This window comes from Oryzias latipes, chromosome 19 (assembly GCF_002234675.1).
Source record: "Oryzias latipes chromosome 19, ASM223467v1".
Taxonomy (NCBI): domain Eukaryota; kingdom Metazoa; phylum Chordata; class Actinopteri; order Beloniformes; family Adrianichthyidae; genus Oryzias; species Oryzias latipes.
In genome coordinates, this window is record NC_019877.2 from 8,077,799 (window position 1) to 8,101,443 (window position 23,645).

General features: G+C 37.8%; 2 protein-coding genes across 4 annotated transcripts; both read right to left on the bottom strand.

Annotated features, from left to right (window-relative positions):
* Positions 1-792: 792 nt before the first annotated feature.
* LOC101158642 (transient receptor potential cation channel subfamily M member 4) lies at positions 793-21,731 on the bottom strand. Its single transcript, XM_011488067.3, has 28 exons — positions 21,563-21,731; positions 20,346-20,407; positions 20,070-20,247; positions 18,948-19,128; positions 15,969-16,138; positions 15,670-15,847; positions 13,914-13,975; positions 13,592-13,825; positions 12,501-12,603; positions 12,269-12,390; positions 11,815-12,111; positions 11,633-11,734; positions 11,424-11,552; positions 11,221-11,350; positions 10,985-11,130; positions 9,722-9,834; positions 9,537-9,653; positions 9,401-9,450; positions 9,096-9,334; positions 8,841-8,956; positions 7,264-7,396; positions 5,574-5,748; positions 5,318-5,483; positions 5,060-5,241; positions 4,626-4,758; positions 4,467-4,539; positions 2,622-2,715; positions 793-1,977 (listed from the first exon to the last, which is right to left on the bottom strand). Exons 1-28 carry the CDS (start codon positions 21,620-21,622, stop codon positions 1,952-1,954), a joined length of 3,771 nt encoding a protein of 1,256 aa, XP_011486369.1. The 5' UTR covers positions 21,623-21,731; the 3' UTR covers positions 793-1,951.
* A 156-nt stretch (positions 21,732-21,887) lies between these two features.
* On the bottom strand, positions 21,888-23,645 carry am5 (adrenomedullin 5). 3 transcript variants are annotated; one of them, XM_011488015.3, is made up of 4 exons: positions 22,936-23,645; positions 22,711-22,806; positions 22,479-22,619; positions 21,888-22,343 (listed from the first exon to the last, which is right to left on the bottom strand). In XM_011488015.3, exons 2-4 carry the CDS (start codon positions 22,785-22,787, stop codon positions 22,184-22,186), a joined length of 378 nt encoding a protein of 125 aa, XP_011486317.1. In that variant the 5' UTR covers positions 22,788-22,806; positions 22,936-23,645; the 3' UTR covers positions 21,888-22,183. The 3 variants fall into 3 exon arrangements, with proteins under 3 accessions (XP_011486317.1, XP_011486318.1, NP_001098363.1); XM_011488016.3 differs by having other exon boundaries at positions 21,888-22,340; positions 22,936-23,217; NM_001104893.1 differs by lacking the exon at positions 22,936-23,645 and having other exon boundaries at positions 22,184-22,340; positions 22,711-22,787.

The following is a 23,645-nucleotide window of genomic DNA, read 5'->3' on the forward strand; positions in this document are numbered from 1 at the left end:
ACTAGGTAAATGTGTAGTACACTAAAATAGACCACCTTTTTGCTAAGATTACTGTACTACTTTGAATCAAAAGGCCAGTATATGTGGAGAAAACAAAAGCAATTGAATTCCCAACAAATTATAATGTTTCTATTAAAAAGCTGTTTTATTTTAGGATACAAAACTGAATCCAATCCATATTGTCAAATGGGCTTTTATTGTAGTAAAACAATTTCCAGTTATACTACTATAACACTATTAACATTCAAGTTAAGAACTAAAAGACAAGTTGATTTTTAAATTTTGTCTTGAAAAAGATTGCCAGCTCATATTTCAGTGACATCCAGAACCAAATGTCAGAATGACAGATGAAGCCAATGCAAGTAGAAGGAAATGGAGAACACAATACAGAGTGCATGAGCACATTACACATTATTTTAAAAGTTTTCTTTTTCATCTAAATCTATGTATTCAGATTAAATTCACAGCTACTTAATGAATGTGCATGCAGTCATTATGCAGGAAGTTAAGGGAGGTCAGTACAGCAAAAAGTGATGACTCTGCTCCCTCAGTGAAAGGTGCTGCTGCCTGCAATTGACAGGTGGTTCGGCAAACTATTTAGAGTAAAGGCTCCTTCAATAGCTTGCCCCACTATGCGACCTTCAGAGGATCCCAGTGCACTCTGTAACTCAGCACCACCATCGATAGCATGCCTCTCCCTGTTATGTGTCCAACTTTCTGCTCATTTGTTTTTTCTTTGCAACTAATTCTGAAGGTCTGCCATTCCTAAAGAAACAGTCTTAAAACAACTCATTTATTCTCTTGATTTATTGAAGGGATTACAAATGTAACAGAAATGACGTGGTGTCAAGGATAGCACCTCTTGAAGACCAAAAGTCCAGTTAAAACCTTTAATGGCTCCATTAAAAAAAATTTAGAAACACACAAATAAAGAGATCGAGCTGAAATGAAAACTGTACAATAATATTTATGTAAACAGCTAACTCTTTACAATCTTAAAATTTAAAAACAAAGAAAAAAACCTCAAAGTTCATATTTTGACATTAATATAATAGAAAATAGTCACTTGTCTTTAAAGAACATGTATTTTGTAAAATCTCTTCCATAAATGTAGAGAAAGGCCGCATCACTACATACATTTTGTGCATATTACACGGATGAAAATTGGTCATACGTGGAAAAAGAAAAGTTGTGGTCTTTACGTGAAATTTTCGCTCATGTATCACGAATGAACCACGCTAAAAATCACAGAGATAAATCCACGCAAAGAACACGTAAGCCGACGTAGAACATGAACCGTGTGTGATTATTGCGCCATTTGTACATGTGTGAACAGTCAGTCAGACATACGTGAAACGGTCGTGGAAAGCCACAAATTTGCGTATGCATCTTGCAAAAATCACGCACAACTACGTACGATTTACATTATAATTGCCTATAAACTTTGTAAAATACGCATAAACTGCGTAATTCTCAATTGAACAAAAATTGGATGGACATGTGTGCCCCTCGACAAATGACCAACGCAAGAGACACTTATGAATTATGTTTATCACGCACGCATCACGAAAGACTGACATTTCATACGTGGAAAATACGCAAAACGTACATAGTGGTTGTGTGACACGGCCTGAAAACAAACTTTCATGTGAGTTGTAACTTTTCGCTCCCTCTTGCCGCAATGCCTTTGAAGACAGACAATGTGCAGTGTAGATGTAAACTATAGTTAATCACAATTAAAAGTCACAGTTGTCCTAAAACACATTGCAAATTTTTATTGAATCGTTCTAAAAGCTGTTTCTGAACTTGAAGCCCTTTAGCGTCTTTGGTGTTATGATGCACATCCGTGCTGGCAGCCTCCATTACAGGTTCATGATGTTCTATAAAAGCTGCATTCATAATCATTTCTCCTTTTGGTGTATTTTCTGCCATCGCCTTGGTTGAATCATGTTCAGCTGGATGTTGAGGAGGTAGAATCTGTAGCGAGGGGGAAAAAAAAGAAAAATTTGGTTGTCAAAAATTTAAATTTCCCTTTACAGACATTTATCTCCATACTCAATCAGATCAACGAGATGGCTCTCAAAATCTTCACTTTGTATTTGAATAAGTCATTGAAAATGTGCTTTAGTGATCTGATCAGACTAGGTTCAGATCCTTTCCCTGGTAAGGGAGTGAGGTTAAGCTCATGAACTGACAAAGGGGCAATATTCCTCAGGATTCAGGGTTCCATTGATCCAATGATCCTCCTAAAGCTGCAGAGATCATCCCACCTTCACTATGTAATCCTGTGCTAGTTTTAAACAAGATGTAATGATTAAAAAAGTAATTGTTTTTGTTACATTCAATGAGTGAAAGCGTCACTAATAACCAAATATTTAAAATATATTTTAAAGAAAAGCGAGGAATATGGTTTTCTCATGGTGTCGGGCAAGTCTCGACATGTGTGAGGATTTAAAAAATCTTTTAAAAATTTTATTTTTGTTTTTACAAATGTTATTATTGTTTAAAATCAAATAAATAATTTTTCAAAAGAGCTGTAAATAACTTAAGTAAAAAAAATGTTTAAAAAACTGGATTAAAATTTTTTTGACATGGCACTTCTTTTTAACTTGGAGCAATACCTCTAAAAGAAGGTGGAGGTCGTGGATGTTTGAAAGTGCTGCTTTGTGCTAAAGTGTCCACAATCCAGCTGAGAGCCTTTGAACAATATTCCATCTGAAAACAAGAAGAGCAAGATATAGTTTATGAAAAACCTTTGAGTCCCTTTACCTGGAATTTAAAGAATCTCAAACCTGTTATGTAATTTTGTTCATTATGTGATCACTACACCCCTTTATGGTAAAATATAGCATTGCAGCTGGTTGGGTTAAGGCCATTTTTACTACCTTCATGCTGACAAAGTAATGACCAATGCAGAAAGTGAGCATTCTACATGTTTTTGTTAAAAATCGGAGCTCAGAATGATAATATTTCCTGATACGTTTTTTCAATCTTTCCGGTTGTGACCCCTATTTTAACCATTTGTACCATATTTGTTATGTTATTATTGTGATCAAAACTGTCCTTAAAAAGCCACTGTATATAAAACTTGTATCCTTTCTGCACTGTAGTTCATTATCATACCACTAGAGGCACTAGAAGAGTTTTTCCTGGTCATTTCAAAACGGCTGTCTCCGTGAAATCTTAGGCTCTGTCCAAATTACCACCCTATTCCCTAACTACTATAAAAACTATATAGTGCAGAACTATGTAGTGCCCTGGATTTTAAAAGCAATTCAGAAACCACACTCAATTCTTTTTTTTTTTTAAACGACGAATATGATGTCATCAATTTCACGAACTTAAAATCTAATTGGTATGAGCGTTTTGTGACTATCATTTATGAATACACTGTCTTCTGAAGATAAAAACGTTGATGGTTTATTAAAAAATGCATTTAAATACATTTTTCTTTTGCAAATATTGTTCAGACGCAGTGCATTGTGGTCTATATTCACCAATCTAGTGCGTATCCATGCACACTGGTTTTTCGCAGAGACTTCTGGGAAATTTCTAGGGCTCTTGATTTTGGAATTGTAGATTCGGACAGCTCTACAAAATGGCGAACGCACTACATCGTGCACGATATAGTGAGTAGGGAAGGAATTCAGACGCAACCTCAGAAAACACTTTTGGCAGGAAAAGTTTCGCTAACTTTCAAAACTTTCAAGTGAGAATAACTCATTTGTTGTTGTGTAACTTTGCAAAAAATGACTACTTGCTGTATAGAAAAAATGCAACATTTATTTATATTTACATCTTCCTAATTCAGTTGCAACATATTTTAAAAAATGCGTGTATCGAGTTTGAGACAGTGGGTAAATAAAGGGCCTATTTTCCAGAACATTCATGTCAACATTATTGCAACTTATATTTCAATTGTTGTGAGTAAAAACCTACCAAATCACCAAATGTGTCATAATTGCAATTGATTTATTGCAATTTTTTAATTTATTTCAAAGTGTTTTAAAATATCCTAATTCCAAAAACATTGAATTTTCTGTCGATTCTTTTATATAGTTGGCTTAAAAGGTTTGAGATTTTCTTGCTGCTTGGAGACTTCTACCGCACATCAATCTTCCTAACTGGCCTTAAGGGGTCTTTTGAGCCCCTGCTGGAATTTGCCAAGTCACTTGTGACCCTCACCAGAACGCCTATTAGAAATGTTGTTCAGGTCAATGTTTATGGTGTCCAAAATGTGGGTTGTTTTGGTCACATGAAGCTGTGACCAAAACATTAGGCATAGCAAAAGCAGCATGACAAAGCAGCTGGTTCTTGGTATTGCCAATAGAAGGACAACGTTTTGAGAAAAGTCTGAACAGAGGCTGCCAAAATGGGCAGGCATTTTACTCAAATTTGATGACTAAGTAGAGTGAAAATTTATTTTCAGAGGGATGGAAGCAGGAAAAAAAAAACTTTGTGTTTACGTCATTCTCCAGAGATCTTAGTCTGTGTTCATAGTCTTTGGTTTCAGCCACATTTTTCTGAATCCCATCCATTCTAAAGGAAAAAAGAAGAAGAAACAATTGTAGCTTCAAATCAAACATTATAATAAATATGATTATATTATAAGGCAGTGTCCTCACTTGGCAGAGATCAGCTTGAATCTCTCGGAATCACTGTCTTTCTGAGTCTGGCTCCGAGCCGTCAGGAAGTCCTCTTTCTGAATGGTTTCCCAGGTTGTTAGCCTGTTCGCTGCTTTCCCGTCCAGCTCCAATACTATAAAAACACATAAGCTTTCAAACAGTTGAGGTTAAAAACATGCATACAAAACAATAGTTTAAAATTATGCTTATTCTATGGTGGCCGAGACTTTTTTTGTTTCCAGCATTTTTTTTAATATAAAGCTGCATTTCTTACTATTTGCAGAGTTTCTCGTTTTGTTTGCACGGTCACTTTATTTTGCTGCAGTGGTGGGTCTCGGCCACCATGTTATTCCTTTGAAAAGTTGCTAAGTTTGAAAAGAAAGCTCCTTGAACGCATTTGAATATGACTTAAAAGCAGAGCTTTTTTTTTTTACCAAAGTGGCGAACTTTGATCGATGGCATTCTGCGAATAACCCTCTTGATGAAGAGGTTGATGTGAGAAATGATGATGAAGGGGGGTGCCAGAGACGGTCGAAAATGGTAAGTGACAATCAGGTTGTAGCGCTGAAACTTCCAGTAGATGTCGCTGTTTGCCTGCACTTCAGAGAAGGTGTGGCTGTGGTGACAGAGAGGAGAGGCAATTGGGACATCACCAACATTTAGCATGGAACTGAAGGACCTTGTTCGTTTACCTAAAAATGGCGATAAGCAGGTTAATGAGCACGATGTTGGTGACAAGCAGATAAATGATCAGCAGGACCACAACCACCCAGTTGCTGTGCTCAACTCTGCAAGGTTCTGAACCACTGTCAATCATTGTCATGTTGTTGGTACATTCCAAGTCCCAATTTTTTCCAGCTGGGAGAAGAGAAAAAAAAAATCACATGATAAAAATATATTTTTCTCTGAAATTGTATAAATAACAAATTAAAAATAGAAAATGCTCACAATCAATCTCCTCCACTGGAATCTGTCCAAAGATGTGCAGGTAAGGTCTGTAGAAAACTCTGCGAAAGATCCGATCAGGATTGGAATCGTAGGAATAAATCAAAGCCTGATTGGCTACTCCATATGCAATGAGCCACACGCCCAGGAAGAAGAGGAAGAAGAAGACGTCCTTCATCTAAACCAAAAAGGTGGTTATTAAAATCTTTATGCCATTACATAGACCTAAAATACAACAGTGTTATTCAAAGCAATTGTAATTCAAATGGAGTTTGAAATTTAAAACTAAATGATTGTTTTTTAATAAATATATTTATTTCCATGACCTATATTTTTCTAGTTTATAACATTTCACTAAAGAATCATGTTTTTCTCTAAATACAGTTTTTAGGTAGCTTCCGCCATCTGTCGTATGATGGAGGTATAGAGCCACCAAGAAAATAAATAACTATAAGAAAATAAATTTAAAAAATATGAAAATAAATTATGAGAAAATGTTTATGAGAATAAACTTATAAAGTTGTAATTTTATAGGTTAATGAGTGGATTTCCAGCGGGCTTGTTATTTACACCGTTGGCATTATAGTTGCAGAGGTCCAAATGTTCTATGGCCCATGGATTCTAATGATGAACTGAAGCTTTTTGGTTGTGCCATAAATAGCTTCATCAATGGATCTAGCTGTAATTTGAAATGATAAACTGTGAAATTTAAAATTATGACTTTGTTCTAATAATTGTACAACTTTATTCTTTTAGTTTATTGACTTTTTTCTTATAGTTTTAATACTTGTACACAAATACTCTGATAAACTGTTGTTAAAGCAAAAAATAATGATTTGGATAACATGCACATTTTAATAATAATCCTGATATTTTGACAGCTGGTGTTTTTACTTTCACCTAAAAGTTTTGGTTGAAGTCTTACCAATTTGTTTCATTTCATTAGTTTTGCCATGTTTTAGGTTCAGACAGTGTTGATGTCCCTTAGCTTAGATTTTATTTTTTCTTTAATTAAAAAAACACATTATATTATTAAACTAAGCACAAGAAAATCATTCAAGTTAATTTCTTTAATGGTTGCAAGTGTTCTGGAATCTGTTAAAATCAATCTTAATGATACATGAATGCAAACACAAATTTGAATGAACCACAAATTTCCTTTTTACAGCCATAAAACCCAATTTATTTTCCTTGCTTTGCCTATATTTAATGTTAACTGCTATTAATCATCCATTGTGGGCGACAGTGGCTCAGGCGGTTGAGCGGGTCGTCCAATGATCGAAGGGTCGGCGGTTCGATCCCCGCTCCCACCAGCCAAAATGTCGTTGTGTCCTTGGGCAAGACACTTCACCCTCCTTGCCTCCAGTGTGGCTCCACTGGTGTGTGAATGTACATGAATGATCCCGGTGATGGTCAGAGGGACCGTAGGCGCGAACTGGCAGCCACGCCTCTGTCAGTCTGTCAGCTGTGGCTACAACCATAGTTTACCATCACCAAGTATGAATGAGGAGTGAATGAATAATGGACACACTGTAAGCACTTTGAGCGTCTGGAAAAGCGCAGAAAAATCCAATCCATTATTATTATTATTATTATTATTATTATTCAAATCTATGTAGCTTGAAACTATTTTTATGTGTTTTTGTGTAAATTAACAGTAAAATACATTTTTATACATGTAAATGCGTCTTACCATCTTCCCAACGATGATGATTTTTGGTCCCAGTTGCTTGTGAATGGCAAAGATATGAATGAGGCGAAGAGTGAAGACCATGTAATCCACACACAGGACTTCTCGGCCAAACTCGTATGACCTTTCATACATCCTAAATCGAAAGCAAAAAAAAAAAATGAAAGGTCATGCAAATTATCCTATAAATATGTAAAAACAAAAAAAAGGGAAAGAAAGAAAAAAATAGTGTTTTAATTTCTTTCAAAAAAGAAAAAATTAAGAGTAAAAGAAAACATTTTGCATTTGGGCGGCCGTGGTGCAGCAGTAGAGCGGTCGACCCATGAATGTAAGATTTCAGGTTCAATTCCTGCCTTGCACGCCTATGTGTAAAAGAGTCATTGGGCTGAACCCCACCTTGCCTCTGGTGGAAGGTTGGCGCCAGTGTTTGGCAGCGGAGCCGCCACCAGTGCGTGAATGTGTGTGTGGATGAGGGGAATGGGTCTGTAACTGTAAAGCGCTTTGGGCCTTAGAAGAAGGTAGAAAGAGCTATATGAGTGTACGCCATTGTGAAAGGTCTTTGTGTCAATCTGCTGTAAAAAAATTTGTACGATGAGATGCTAAGGCTTTTATTTTGATAAATTGTTGGGAATGTTGCCGCTGAAATGCTAAGGCTTTTATTTTGATAAATTGTTAAGAATGTTGCCGCCACAATAAAGTGAAAAAAGGACGCATACAGTGAAAATTCCAAAGTCTGGAGAGAAAGGACGGGTTACATGCGTTTATGAAAATCTTTCTCCACTTTTGTAAACAACATTCTCACATTTTGCATTTATTTCTTCATTTGTGTTAAACACATTTTTTGGGAGAGACACAAACGACACAGACTGAGTCTCTAATCTCTTTTGAAACAATGACAAAACAAATGTGTGTACCAGACCCTGCTGTTTAACAAAATTACACATAAAAAATGCTTTGAGTTACATTATAATGTAGGTACCATTGCAGCAGCAAGCAGCACTAGCTGTGGCTCAAAACTGATAGAAAGTGACTATTGGCACGTAATTTTCCAAACATGTGCAGCCAGTGCTGAACTTTTTCTTGGCCGCACGGACCCAGATGAAGGGTTAGGTTTAGGATTACGGGTTAAGGTTAAGCTGCGAAAGTGGAGCAGAGGCGGCCAGTTTCAGTGTTAAGTTGATGGTACATCTGCATAATGTAGGACAGCAAGCCTTCAAACTTGGTCAAAGAGAGAACACTGTAACTTTATGTTTGATTTTAAATATGTGCGGCCAACAACAAAATCCAGCCTTGGACTTTAAATGCGTGCGGCGAAAGCAGCAATATGCCATCTTGTCTTACTTATCTCGCACCTGAGCTGATGTGCATGCTGGACGGGCAGATGCGTAATACGGGTGCGCTCGAGTGTCAGTGCGACAGTTTGATTGACAGCAATTCAAAAGGAGAAATACTCAAAAGTACAAAAATGAAATGATTTCTTATTACTTTTGTTTTCTTTCATAAGGAAAATGCCTCAGGTACATGTCAAAAACTGAAAAAAACATGGTTTTCATCGGAGAGGCGGTATCTGATTGTCACACCTGCAGATCAGACCTACGATGAACAGAGTTATGGCAACGATGTCGATTTTATTCCACACATCTTGAATGTAGCTTCTGAGCCTTTGGCGCCAATTCCTCGTCCCCAAAAAGGCCGTCTGTCACGGACGGGGAGAAGACAAAAAACCCATCAAAGCTTTTCTGATGTGCAGCTTATTCCTTTAGACCTATGCGCAGCTTCTTAGATGCATCTACGCTTTCTCTAGTCTAAGAAAACCAATGTGTTAGCACACTCACCTCCCTAATCTCCTCACACACAATGGTGAACACCCAGAAGTACAACACGTACTCTGAGACTGCCGGCCCCCAAGGAGGCTGCGGCTTGAAGTCCACCAGCAGCACATAGGCAAAGAGCACCAGGAAGAGGAAGTACATCAGGACGTTTCCCAAAAATGAGGTGACAGGTGCAAACCAAAACTGACGCCACCGTGATACAATGAAGGGACGCCGTGGCGGTCTGAAAGGTGGGTCTTTGTCTGGATATGGATACAGGTCGTTTTAAAATTGAGTCTAAACACTAAAGTGGTTTATGAAACACTCACCATTAATCATGGGTGTCGAAGGAGTGGTTGGACCCTGACCGTCAGCTTCACTGAGGCAAAAAAAGACTTTATTTGCCACAGTCAACAAAAATCTTTTGACTGTATGGTCAAAATGTGCCATTATAAAATGATGTACTTCTGTTTCAGGTCAGGGTAAGAGTACACAGTGGTTCCATAGTCATAGTTGCTATCCAGCAGCTCCTCGTTCGGCTTCCCCTCTTCTTCTTCTGGCTTATCTTGTTCCTCTTGCCCTCTATGTGAAAGAGAAAATCCAAAACATTTAAAAGACAAACAGAAACATTTGAATTCTGCAGATTTTACCTGAAGGAAATGAGGCTGGTGTAGCAGAGGATAGGGCAAAAGAAAGTCAGCAACAGCTTCCACACCTCTGTGTTCCTTTTCATGTCTCCCCACCAGATCTGGGAAAGGAGAGACTGAGGAAAAAAAACACAAAGATCGTAAACCAGATGTTCCTTTAGGTGTATTCAAATAAAAAGGTTTCTGCTCTTAATGACATAACATTAGGGTCAAATAAGAAAAGTGGAATCATTTCACACTGGAGCCAATTTTAGATTCAGTTCGCTAAAATAAGCAAATGTTAGTTGTAGTTTCCCTTTCGGCTTTTCCCACAGCGAACGAGTCGCATGGTAAGCTTGGCAATTTTTTACGCCGGATGCCCTTCCTGACGCAACCCTCTCAAAGCAACCGGGCTTGGGGCACAAAAGTAGAGAAGGGAACAGGGAGCAGCCCGGAGTCGAACCCTGGTTTCACGGACGGAAAGCGCCGCAAACCAGCATGAGCTAAACCGGCTCCCTTCTCTAAAATAAGCAAATAAACCAAAAAACATTTGTGTGCTAGTTTGTTCCCAATATTTGTTGATTTCCATCAGAGCTTGTGTTGGTCATATATCAAGATGGCGTGTGACCTTACTCACTAGCCACTTTTAAATGTATGCTAAAATATGGCTTCTTTCTGCAGTAAAATGGTGGTCCGACTGATAATTGGAAGCACTTTTCATCCATCTTCTTCGGCTCGTTCGGGACTGAGTTTTGGGGGCAGCAGTCTAAGCAAAGATGCCCAGACTGGTATAGCGACCACATAAAGGGGGACGCTGCTCCAATCGGCCTGTCGATCTCACGCTCCCATCTTCCCTCACTCATGAGCAAAACCCCAAGATATTTATACTCCTCCACCTGAGGCAGGCGCACTCCACCCACCAAGAGAGGGCAAACTACTTCCAGATCCACCCTCTCTGGGGGGAATTTGAAGTATTGGAAGTACTAAAGAAATCAAATTGAGTTTTTTTAGTAGTAGAGTTCTAATAGTTCTAGGGGTTAAAGTTCAGTATTTTACCAAAGAAAACAAAGAAATGTACCCTTCCATAGCCATGATTAGTCAGCTTAAATTTGCCTGACCTTAAGCAATGATGAATCTTCAAATATATGTAAAAAAGCAATAAAGACGCATGGAAAACTCCCCTGAAGCGTTTAAAATATTTAAAAAAACACAACTTTTGTGAACATCAGATCCAGTGATCTTAATGTGAGAGATTGAATATTAAAAAAATAATGGTGCACAACAAACCTGCACGCCATCATGGCTGAAGAAAAGTCTCGTATCGCCGCCCATGCCCATCTGTAAGCAGGTAGTGCCGCCCCATACAGGAGATTTCTTAATCAGAAGGGTAAAGGCACGATTCTCATCGCTGTGGTAACAAGAGCTGAAGATATCTGATAGACAAAGAGGTGCATCATGGGAAGATCAATTACAATTTTTTATTTTTGGGAACACTTACTTAGACTGATTTGTGGTCCACTCACCATGAGCCAGATTCTCAAAGCTCTGAGCCATCTCTTTCAGGGAGAGTTTGCCTTCAGTCTCAGTCTCCAGCTTGGACATCTCTCTCAACATTTTACAACCACTGAGAGCGCACAGCACTGACTCACCTGCCTGAGAGAGGCACGATAAAGATGAGGGCTGACACGCCACATGAGGGAAGGTGCTTTTAACCTGCAGTCATTACCATCTCCCAGAAGAAGGTGGCCATCTCATTCCGCCTCTGGAGGATAGCCCAGATGAAGAGTGAAGCCCAGGGGTAGACGCAGCGCTCCTCCCTGTACTTGCTCTCCCCAACCAGAAGCTTGGCAGCTTGCTGGGACACATTAAAAATAGTATTTTGCTGAGTAAATTAAGTTTCACTGTCGTAGAAGGAAATATTAACATATAAACTACCTTGAGGGCTCTTCTTCTGGACGAAAAATGTCCCAATTCCAAAACATCATAGTAGAACGGTTGGCAGACATCATCAAGTAGCATATCCAGAACACCAGACACCTAAACAACATTTAAAGAGTTTTTATTTTTTATTTTTACTTAAACAAATGAACGGGACAAAATATGAAAAACAAACTCACCTCAAAAAGAGTTACTTTCATCACTGGTTGGCACTGATTAGACTCTTTAGGCTGGTTTGGTGAATCCGGCTGGCTGTCGTGAGCAGGCGAGAGGGCTGTAATTCCATGGCGTATCAATAGGCGGCGCTCAAGTAGCTGGTATAAGAGAGTTCCACTGGGCACAGACTGATAGAGCTTTTCTAGTTTTTTATAAGTCAGGTAACTCCGGATGTTGAAGCCATTTTCCGTAAAAAGCCGTACAAACTGAGGCTTATCGTTGATCAGGGCGTTCGTCATGGAGTCTTTCAAATCTTTATCCTGTGGGACCAGATTTTGTTTTTTTTTTAAAGGGATCATTTCTCTGGGCAAAAACCAAATTACATCAGTTTCCTAGCAGTGATAAAATGTAAAAGGTCAAATGAGCTAACAGTTATTCATTTCTTTTCCAATTATCACACTGATGGTTTTTTCTTACTTTCCAGAGGATGTCTCCATTGAAAAGTTCACTCCTGGCGATGTCAACTCTGTTCCATGTGACCGCTAACCTGAGCTCCTCGATGTAAGGACTGTCGTCAACGGACACACGCTGCTTACTTGCTGCAACAAAACCCATTCAAAGTTAATTAAATGAAGTCAGGCAAAGACAGTGTAAATAACTTGTGAATAAGATAGTTCATATAATGTGCTGTACAGGTGTTTTCTCGTACCTCTCACCAACGCTTTGAGCAGCACTTTGTCAAAGTCATTCAGCCTCTCTTGTGTTCCATTATAAACTGTAATTAGGTCTTTGTTTTGGTAGATGCTCAGAGTCTGGACTCAAAACAAGATGGACAAAATAAGAAAAACTTAATTAAGACAATAATTCCAAAAATACATAAAGAACTTTAAAATAGGGAATCTATCAAATACCATTTGTTTTTGAAAAAGCCTTATTACAAAGATTTTGACACAAAGATGAAAATCATGTTTTTAACAAGTTCTCTTGACATTTAATGTCTGATGGAGGACATATGGAAAAAAAATGTTTCTTTATTCAACTGAAAGTTTCTGATGAACTCCTGCCGCTCTGCAGAAACTATGTCCTAGACATCGACACAGGTTTTTTTTTTTTAATATAAACAGAGAACAGCAAATCACAACTAAAAGACCACTGAGAACGCTTTCAAAATAAATCAAGAGATGATTACCGTAGTGTGGGACTTTAAATAGCATTTAAACTATAGAAAAACTTTCCTCAACTGAATCCATTGAGTTAATAACACTTCAGGTTACTTTATTTAACTTTTCCACTTTGCAACCTATTTCTATGACGCTTTACTAATAGAGAAGCTTTTTTTTTGGAAAGTGTTGACTTACTTTAGTTTAGCACTACATAGTTGTAGTGCAGTCCGAATCTACAATTCCAGAATCAAGTGCCCTAGAAATTTCCCAGAAGTCTCTGCGAAAAACCAGTGTGAACCGATGCCCTCTAGATTGGCGAATATAAACCACAATGCATTGCAATTGAATTTTTTTTTTAAAATAAGTGTTTAAATATATTTTTGTAATAAAACATCAATGTTTTCCTTTTCAGAATACAGTGGATCCATAAAATAGTCAATCGTAAAATACTCGTATGGATTAATTTCCACTTGGTGAAATCGGTGACGTCATATTTGCAGTTAACAAAAAAAGTAGCGGGCGTGGTGTCCAAATTGTTGTTAAAACCAGGGCACTAGAAAGTTCTGCAATATATAGTTTTTTTTTTTAGAAGGGAAGGAATTCAGACATGACCCAAGTTCAACAACAAGAAACCCACCAGTTCTACGACTTTGTCAGTTTCTTTTTCGTTGGGGAAGTACTTCTTAACCCGATCTGCCACCCTCTCTTTCAGGTCCACGATGGGGCTGAGGTCGCCGTCGGCCTCAGATGGAGTCTGCACCACTGGAGATGAGGACAAATTCTCCACCACGTCGCTGAGGAACTCTGCCAGGCCTCCAGAACCAGCCAGAACCAGCCAGGGCAAGGATTTCTTCAGCGAGATTTCTACTCTCTAACAGCGTAAAACATTTTATTAAAAAGGGAATCAGATTTTCTACCTGAAAAAAATCTGAACCAAAATACCACTTCTACAACTCTACCTTCAGCATACTTGTATCTCCTGATATCAGCATACAAAGAACAGGAACATTGATTCCACTTTCTGGGGGGGGGAAAAAAAGGTGTGTTTGAAATGAGGCAAAACAGACAGACATGCTAGAAAACATGTGCATGCCTTCACATGAAATAGCCGTGTCTGGCATTCCTGTCGACATGCCTCGCCTCCTACCCTGCATTCCCTTAGATTTACGAAAACCTTGAACCTTTATGAAGAAATCCCTGGTCTTTAAATCACTCCTATGAATCCTCCCCAGAAATCGATAGTTTATAGCAAGCCCCCACTTTCCATTTATGAAGTTTTTGACTAACAAAAAAACGGATGCAGTTCCATAAAAAACCACCAGAGGCATGATGCAAAAGGAAACCATTCTCCCATGACTTCCATGTTGAACCAGTGCTTTTCAACCTTTATTGATGGAATTTGTTTACATCGACAAAACCCTGGGAACTCCAAAATAACACATAAAAGCCTAACACAGAAAAAAACATATAAAAATAATTATTAATACTAAGTCAGAGTGAAACAGATGAACACAAAGTTATACTTGAAAAGCTAAGCTCATATATATGTCATGGAAATTGGGGCAATGTCAAAATGACTTTGTAGGTCAGAATAAGGAACTCCGCAGCAAGTTCCCCAAAAAACATCGGCAAACCACAATTTGTTTTTGCAAAGTCCTGTTTCTTCCAGTGACTGAAATCTACTTTTTTCATTGAGAGTTTTTAAATGTGTGCCTCAAACTTCAGTATTGACTGTTGTTTTCTCAACATGAAGAAACGCTTCAAGACTGCTGGAAAAAAAAACCTTAGGTGTATTTGGTAAGCTAAATTTAGAAATCAGCAAAATTCTTCTTGAGTAGAATTTTTTAAATGTTTTTTTTAGTCTACAGTAAACACCACATCAAATTATAGTTAGGAGTAAAAATCCTTTAAATAAAATTAAAGGCTTTTTGCAAATGTGCAGAAAAACAAAACTAATTAAATAAATAAAATCCTCGTAAATCTACTAATTTCACTATTTCTTCATATTACACTATTTGGCCTACATCTTAATTTAAGAAAAATGGGCAATATAAAAACTGCGTACAAGTTAGTAATAGTAAAATGTACATTTCAAAGAGTTTTGTTTGCTTAATCAAAGATTTAAAAAATAGAAATCATTTTTTAATTGTACTCAGAAATTCAAGTAGATGAGCTTTTTATATTTTTAAAATAAGATGTAATCATATTACATTTTAACAATCAAATTATAGTGAAATGAATCTGAATTAATTTAAAATTAATCTCATTATAGTCAAGGTAATTGCATAAAGAACTGTTTACATTAGATGTAGTCTGATTACATTTTATATAAATCAGAAAACATTGAGTGTAGTCAGAATACATTTTTGATATCAGATTATGACCATAGTAGAGTGATTAGACCCAAAATGACTTGATTACTTTTGAAAAGACATTTAAGCGTAGTTACATTTAAAGAAGGGTTGGATTAATCCACTGTAATCAGAGTACAGTGAGTACTTTATTTTCACACTAGCTTTAAGAAAAGCTTGCTTTTTATTTTAAACCATTCTTTATTTTTTAGTTTTTCCATTTCCATACATTCAGGGATGTGTTTTTTTTAATTGGCATGTGAAACCAACAAAGCTTTAAAGTTGATTTTGTTCCACCCAATTGCTGTTTTTGGAACGCTGTCAACTCTGCACAAAGTGCCATGCAGGATAGATTGCCCCTTACCCTGAATTCCAGTGGGCTGGTGGGAAATGTGGTCCTCTAGTTTGGCTCTAAAGCTTATTTCTCCTCCTTTGCGGCCAACACTGCCATCATCCACCAGCAGAAACGCCTGGTAGTTGTTGTCCAGGCAGCATGAATCTTTAGGAGAGTTCCTGATATCATACTTGGCAGGGTAGCTGCCCTAAAAAAAATATCGTCGAATTATTTCAGGTTTATCAAACAAAGCAATTGCTGTCCACTCCACTGAATGGGGAAAAATACTTTAGTTTAAAAAAATGTTAATGAGTCAATTCCTGCACAACCTCAGGGTTGATCAGCTGCTCTTTATTGTAGACTAAGCCCCATGATGCGATGCCAACCGCCACCACCTTGTTGAAGGAACCTGAAGATGCAGCAGTGGCGTGATCCCTCACTGCCTCACCCACACACTTGCCAACTCCTTCCCGAAAGCCCTCTGTTATTATCCACGCTCCTGTGGGGGACAAAATAAATAAATAAATAAATCACATTCGTTGACTTTATGGCAGGACCCAGAAAAACTAAAAGTGCAACAGTACAAATTTGAAGTTCTACAAAGAGTTTTTTTTTAATAAAAAAGAGGAACGTAAGGAACGTAAAAATCTAATGTGGTTTTTCAAGGTTGTGCAATCCACCAAAATAAAACTCACAGAAGTAGTTGGGACTAAAATATTTTTTTAAAGCGTCAATATAATTTTATAAAAATCATTTTATACTATAAATACTAAAAAAAATGAAAAAAAAGTAATAATGAAAAAAAAGAAAGTGGGAATACTTCATAAATAAATTATTATGCCCATCCACACTTCCCAGCCCTCCTCAGGAATGTGCATGTTGTAAGATACTTCTACAGCAGGGTTGGGCGGCAGCCCGAAAACACAAATCCTTTTCTTTTTTGGATGATTCCAAGAATATTATATTACAAAAAAAGTCAGTATGATGTGAAAATGTACTTTTGATCAAAGAGGTAAAAAGATCAAGAAGTACTTAAAGGACAAGTAGCAATATGGGGTGGAGTCTGCAGATTCAAGAAAGGATGCAGAAAAGCTGTAAAACAGTGAAAAGTCCTATTTTTCCACATTTTATATTTTGCACTTAGGTATTTTTATAGGACATTGATGCAGTTTTTGTGTGTCAGCCAGCTTGGTCACTTCATGAGCAACATGCGTGCTCCATTTCATAGGTCGGCTCTTCTGAACAAACAGGTTTCTACAAGCCCAGATCTTGAAACATGTGCTGTAGTGTGTACCTGTTTGTTTTCAGGGCGTGTTGTTGCAGAGGTTTTTGTACTGAGAGAACAGTCTGTGACCTCACCTAACCGGAGATCACTATCGTGGAGTGCCACCTGTGCATGGTGCAGTAGTGAGGAGGAAATGGCTATTGTGGTGTTAAATTAGCGTGGGGCCCCAGAGGGCTCGTATAGTGCAGAGGGGCTGCATTTCGTAACAGCTGGACTCTCCCTATTCCAACCGACAGCACCCTTTTTTCCCATTATTTGTGCATTTGGAAACCTCCTTGATAATAATTATCTTAGAAGGTCTTCAACTTTATATGTGCTGCTTTTGTAAAAGCTGAAAATAAATGACCAAAGCTAACAGGAAACAGCAGTTACACAACATGCAAGTCTAATCCCAACTACATAGTTATACATTAAGGCTGAGACAAAAGGTTCTAGCATCTGTCACTTTGAAGAACAGATGTTGGAATGTTATTTTTTTAATGATCACCTTCTATTATAAAGAGTTCTACAGCACCAATGTCTATGTAAGTGTAGCACAAGTATACTAAGTCTATAATAAAGGTGAGGCAGAATACTTGAAGTTTAAAATAAACTTAAAATGTTCCAATTTAGTCTGAACTTCTTACACTACATGCTCTTTAGTATTTCTGCTAAGAGTATAAATGTTAGTATTGCCTTATTTCTGTCCCGTAATACAACACTTTTTGATAAATCTTAACTTCTAAGAAATAAAACAAACTTGGGGTCCACACCTGATTTCAGTCTACCGGCAACCCACTTTTGTTTTGCAGATGTGAAAGCTCGCCTGAACTTTGAGGCAAAGCCAAACAGGAAATACCGGAGTTTTGAAAAAAGGATGAGCGTCTGGGATCACTTGCAGGGGATCAAGTGGAATTAACCTAAATAATGTAAGGGACATGTATCTTGAGTGAGTAAAAGATAAACAAACTAAATCAAAGTTGCTCAAAGATTATTTGAAAGAAGCACTAGACACTAATGGATTGGAAAAGTAAGGCAAATTAAGGCAGTATAGTAAGAAAACTAGCAGCACAAGCGATTTGTGATTACATTCTCCAACATAGATGCAGCTTTTTACTAAATTCTTAAATTCAGCTGTATTTACAAGCGTAATCGAAACAAGAGATTAAGCAAAGGACGCTCTTACAACAGTTTGCCACATTCTCATAAGCTTGAAAGAATAAAATATTGGGGGGAAAGTCAATAAGTAACAGCAATATACTGCAAACCATCCAAATGGAGTTACGTAGTAAAACTTAATGAAAATGTATAAAATTCAGTTGCTTTTTTAAAAATTAGGGACAACTTTTTCAGGAAGATGGAACATACTGTATAAGGCTTATTTCGTTTCAATAAATAATAATTAGTATTTAAGCAAAAGTGATAGGCTGCAAACAATGAAGCTGTTTTACAGTTTTCGTTTACTTCTGTTGACCCCTCCCCCCTTTCCAAATGTTTTCTCTTTATTAAAATTGTCTTTAATTTGACAGATTTATACCAAACATCCTCCAAATTTATCCTTGGCTCTTCATTTAATTATAACTGCTTATAAGCTTTATTTGGGTTACTGAATTTTTTTGTTGATGTTGTGTTTTACAATTGCATTTATTACTTCATTCACGTTTATTAATTTCACACAATACCTTTTTTATAAAATCTTTCGAAAACTTTCATACGAGAAAAATTGAAAGTGAATCTATAAAAATAAATGTGCTGCAGAATAAAACGGATTCAAAGGTGACACTGACACAATGAAAGATATGTTTACATGCATTTTTCTTCTCATTCTGTCATAGGATGAGCAATTTCCACAATTATTATCGTTCTCCTAGATCAAAAAATTAAACAATTTATTTATTTTTCTTGCAATAACCAAAATTCTAGTTTTTCTGCGCTATTTTACATGTTGTGACAAAGCTCCACTTTAGCGAGATAAAAGCAAAACAGCAAAGGACCTAAAGTCTGTTGGGTTTGCAATTCCTGTGGTGCGTGATGACGCGCTCACCTGCTCTTTGTGAGGATTTCACCAGCCCCTTTCTAATGACCTCCCGCACCCAGTTCTTCACCGACGCCTGGCTCTCTCCACCCACAACAGAAACCACAAGGTTAGGTGAAGGGAGGCTCCATTGAACCGTCATTAGGTTGTAGATGGTAGATGGATTAGTGCCCCATGATAGACGCAAGAACTGAAAGAAATATGGTTAAAATGCAATGAAAATCCACTCACCCGTCCATATTTAGAAGCTGCTGGACCCCTTTCAGGGTAACAGGGCTGCTGGAGCCAGCCCAGCAGCTGTTGAGTGAAGGAGGGGTGCACCCTTAACAGGTAACCTGTCTGTTTTAGAGGCACATATACTCATATGCACACCTAATTTAGGGGCAACCTAGAGGCAATTTAGATACATCAATCAACCCATGAAGTGTGTTTTTGGACTGTGGGAAGAAACTGGAGAGCCCCCATGCATGCATGGGGGTAACAGAAACGCCACACAGAAAGGTTCCAGTCAGGATTTGAACCTTACTAAAAGGCAAGAGGGCCGACCACTGCGCCATTGTGCAATCCACAATGCAAATCAAAAGTAAAAGTTTTAGAAACTAAAATTCTTAGTGCGTGGATTAATTAGCTACTCAGAATTCTTCTTACAGGCTTTTTACCATCTGGAAAGCTTGAAAAATACTCTTAATATATTTTGTGCAGGTCATTCTTGCTTTCTTTGTATTTAGAGAAATAATTATCTATACTGAGCCACAAAAAAAAACAACAAGAAAAAAAAGTCCAACTCCCATCATCCTCTGATCTATTTTCAAAGCGTTCCCAATGGTCTCTTTATTATAATTTTGCGATTTTTATCCAAAAAAGAAAAAAATCTGCGTCGTTTTCTAGGACATAGTTTCTGCAAAGCGGCAGTAGTTCATCGGAAATTCGCCTGAGTTGTGGGAGCACCAGTAAAGTGAAGAAACCTCGCCCCCCTTCTCCCTACTCTGACAGTGCAGAGTAGGGAGCTTGTGGCTTGCACATATTTTCTGCATAACAAATACAATCTCTTTGCAAACTGTATTTTTTTGTCTGCTCCGGATTCACCACAACTTGAAGAAAAAATTGAAAAAAAGATTAAAAAAGGCTTACATAGCTATGTCTTTTGCTGGCTCCTGCAAACTGCAGCTCTCCATAAGCATCGGTTGGTAATTCTGATGAGTGTCGGACGCTGTCCCAATAGTTCACAATGGCGGCACTGAAATAGTCTCCGATGGCCTGAGGGGGATGCTCTACTTTTGGTTTTCCACACTGACACATTTTGCCATCACTGATGGAGGATAAGAGGATAACGTACCGTTAGAGTCAGAAAATGTTACGTCGACTGCAATACTTTACCTCAAAACAATGAAGCAGAGCTCTCTGTACCTCACAGAATCTTCCACAAAGGTGGTGCATACTCTTTTCTTAATGATACTGGGGATCCAACTCTGAAAATAAATATATATTTCTGTTATATTATGTTTGTATATTGATTGTACTTTGATAAGTTAAACAATGTGTCAACAAGATGAACATTTATTTTTGTATCGGAGACCCAAAAAGGAATAGGTTTTTATTTTTTACAAATGCAGAATTAAAATCTTCAAATTACTGAGAAATGAAAAAAACGCGAACCCACAAAAAAAAAAGTGTGACGTCAAACTCTAAAATAATTCGAAATAAAATGGGGAAAACTTTTACTGTAAATGGTCACTAGGTTTTTGCTTTTCTTAAAACAAATGATTTATTTATTTTAAAAATAATGCATATTTTTCTACATTTGCCAAAGCACTACTTTTGCAACAATTCTATTTATGTATCTTTTTTTGTTGTTATTAATTGACGGCTGGGGTTCGACCAAAGCCAAACATCTTTATACTTAGTATATTAAGCTACTTCTTGTACAACACAATTAAATAAATAAAAATAATTGTTTATATTATTTTCATTTCAATACATCTTTATTACCGGTAGTTGTTTTTTTATACAACCAATGACTTTGTGGAAAGTGCTGCTAAAGATTATAATTAATTTCATAATCGACCTCTATAAGCTGCAGCAACTTTTTCTGTTTACAAAAGTTGGTAATAAAATCCGTGTCACGCTATTAATTCACCAGACATTGTGAAATGCCTTCAGATGAGAATTTGAATAAATAGTAACAGGACAGTTCCATTTGTCTCTGCCAAGGAGGACGGCTGCAATCACTTTACGAGCTAGTGAGACCCGAAACTGGTACAAATTACACTAATGGAACGCGGCCATCAGTCGCTTAGTCTGCAGTTATAAATTCGACATTCGTCCGCTGGTGAAGATTGAAGATCGTTTCTTTTTTCTTTTCTTTTCATCTTTATTTTTTAAAGTGCGGAAGCACATTTCCTTTCAACTTGAACGCTATCACAACTTCCTCCTTTTGTTAGCAAAAAAGAATTAGCTGTTAGCTACATCTATAACTTCATTTCCTAATGCTTTTATTCTGAAAACAGCGTCATCTGGCATAGATGGCACAGCGCGAGTCTTCTTAAAGTTTAAAGACATGCGAAGCACAGCTGGCAGCACTACCTCCACCACAGAGGGAACTGGTAACAACACACAAAACCCACCTTTGTTACTTTAGATTTACAGATCATTTCTGTTTCTTCTTCTCCCACCGACTCTGCCATGTTTCTCCTGCCTTTTTGCCGATTTAATCAGATGTCAAACGCAAACGCATGGGCTCACTGACCGCAAAACACAAGGGAACACTGGAAAGCTTGTCTTTTCCTCGCCATAAGTGGGCGTGGTCTGATTTTGCAGGTGAGGGCGTGCGTTTGTCCAAACCTGTAAAGAGGGATGGGCTAGTAGTCAAAAGCAGACATGCTGCACGCATGCGCTGCAGCCTGAAAACATGCAGATTCCTGCAGAACAAAGAACACGTCAAACTCTTTGTTTAAATATAAAGTTAGGTTTTAATATATAGTTGCAAGGATGTTTATTAGGACATACATCCACAGATTTCATCGTGTAAAATATTTTATTTGCTCAACAAATTTAAATATATATAAATTTATTTAAGAATAAAATACAAAAATGATCACGCACAATCCATGTGCTCGACAGTCATTAATCTAAAAGTACCAGTTACTTTGAACATGTTTGGAGATGTTTGGTTGTAAATAAATGGAGATATGTCCTCAGTCCTCTGGGGACATATGTCCTTTCTTTTTTTCTTTTTCTTTTTTTTGCTATCTTCCATATCCCTGGGGGTCATGGGCCTTCGTAGACTCCTCTTTTCCATTTGTTTTGTTGATGTGGTACAAAGTGTTGGCGAGGTTGTGTAGTTGGCATGTCCCGAGCTGGCATCCACGCTGAAGAGCCCGTCTGAGGCGCAGAATCAATGCACTGCTTATGGGGAGGAGAAAAAAAAGGAAAATTTGCCATGAACTTTATGATTAAAGTACAATTTTTGCTCAAAAATCTTTACAATTTTCCATAATTTGCTTTTTAATTGTTCAATTTTAGATTTTTTGAATTGTGCACCTTTGTTTCAGAGGTTCCAGCCCAAAACGTTTGCCCTCCGAATGGAAAGGGACGACCTTCAAAGGTGGAGCATCCTTGTCTGCCCTTCCTGTGGCTCCAGTCTGGACAGGTGTTCCAAAAAATGTAACGCCCACCTCAGACCTGCAGGGACAGGAAAATTGACACAATAAGATCAATAAGTAGGATTTTTGTGAACATTTTTTAAATATTTTGTTGTTGTTGTTGTTCTTACTCTCTTTTTGGAGTTAGTTTGAGTGGGCCGGCGGTAGTCAAGGACACAGTCAGCAGCAGCAGAAAAGCTATCTCCATACCGGGGTCTCCTACAGTTCTTAAAGAGGATAAAGCACACATTTGAACTCTTATTATTTTATTGTTTTTTTTACAACAAAGCATCTCTAAAGTCAAAAAATGCAATCTGAATTTGAAGTAGCTCAAAGCCAAAAAAAAAACAACCTACCTCTGAAAACTTTCAAATAGCAGCTGTGATGCTGTGATAAAACCATTAGCGGCGTCCTCGCTGAGCGTCTGTCATGCCCTCCCTGCTCAACCTTCTTTATAACATGATGGCAGGATGAGGGGGTGTGTCTTCAGTGTTGGTCCAAGTGTGGGAGCAGGTTAGGTTCTTCCCAGCGGCAATTAATCAATTACATTCGGCAGTTTGAATCTGTTTACTGTGAGGGGAACATAAACAACCTACAGGTATTCTAGAACATAACTATATTTTAGGTGACCTTTTGTGATGTTTACATTGAGTCCCATGCTTGCTCTTCGCTCTAGTTGTGCCCCCCCCCCCCCCCAACATACACATCCTCCTCTATCCCTCGCCTCCCTCGCCTCCTCACTTGTTGCTGAGCAATTGTTCTAGAAATCTTTCATTTCCATCACCTGCAGGAAGCCCGCTCAGCCCAAAATAGCCCCGATTCTGCTCCGAGTTTTTCTTTATCACCTCATTTTTCCTGTGCCTTTCTCCCTTGACTCACTTTTGCCGTGTTTACTCTTGATACGTCCTTCACTCATATCCACATGGCCCCCCCTACCCCAGCCTCTTGATCTTGCAGCTGTCCTACAAGCAAATGAGGAAACTATAGCAAAAAGAAAGTCTATTCTATTTGAAGGTATAACATTGACAAAACACTTTTTAAATTGGGACTTTCATCTAAATTTACC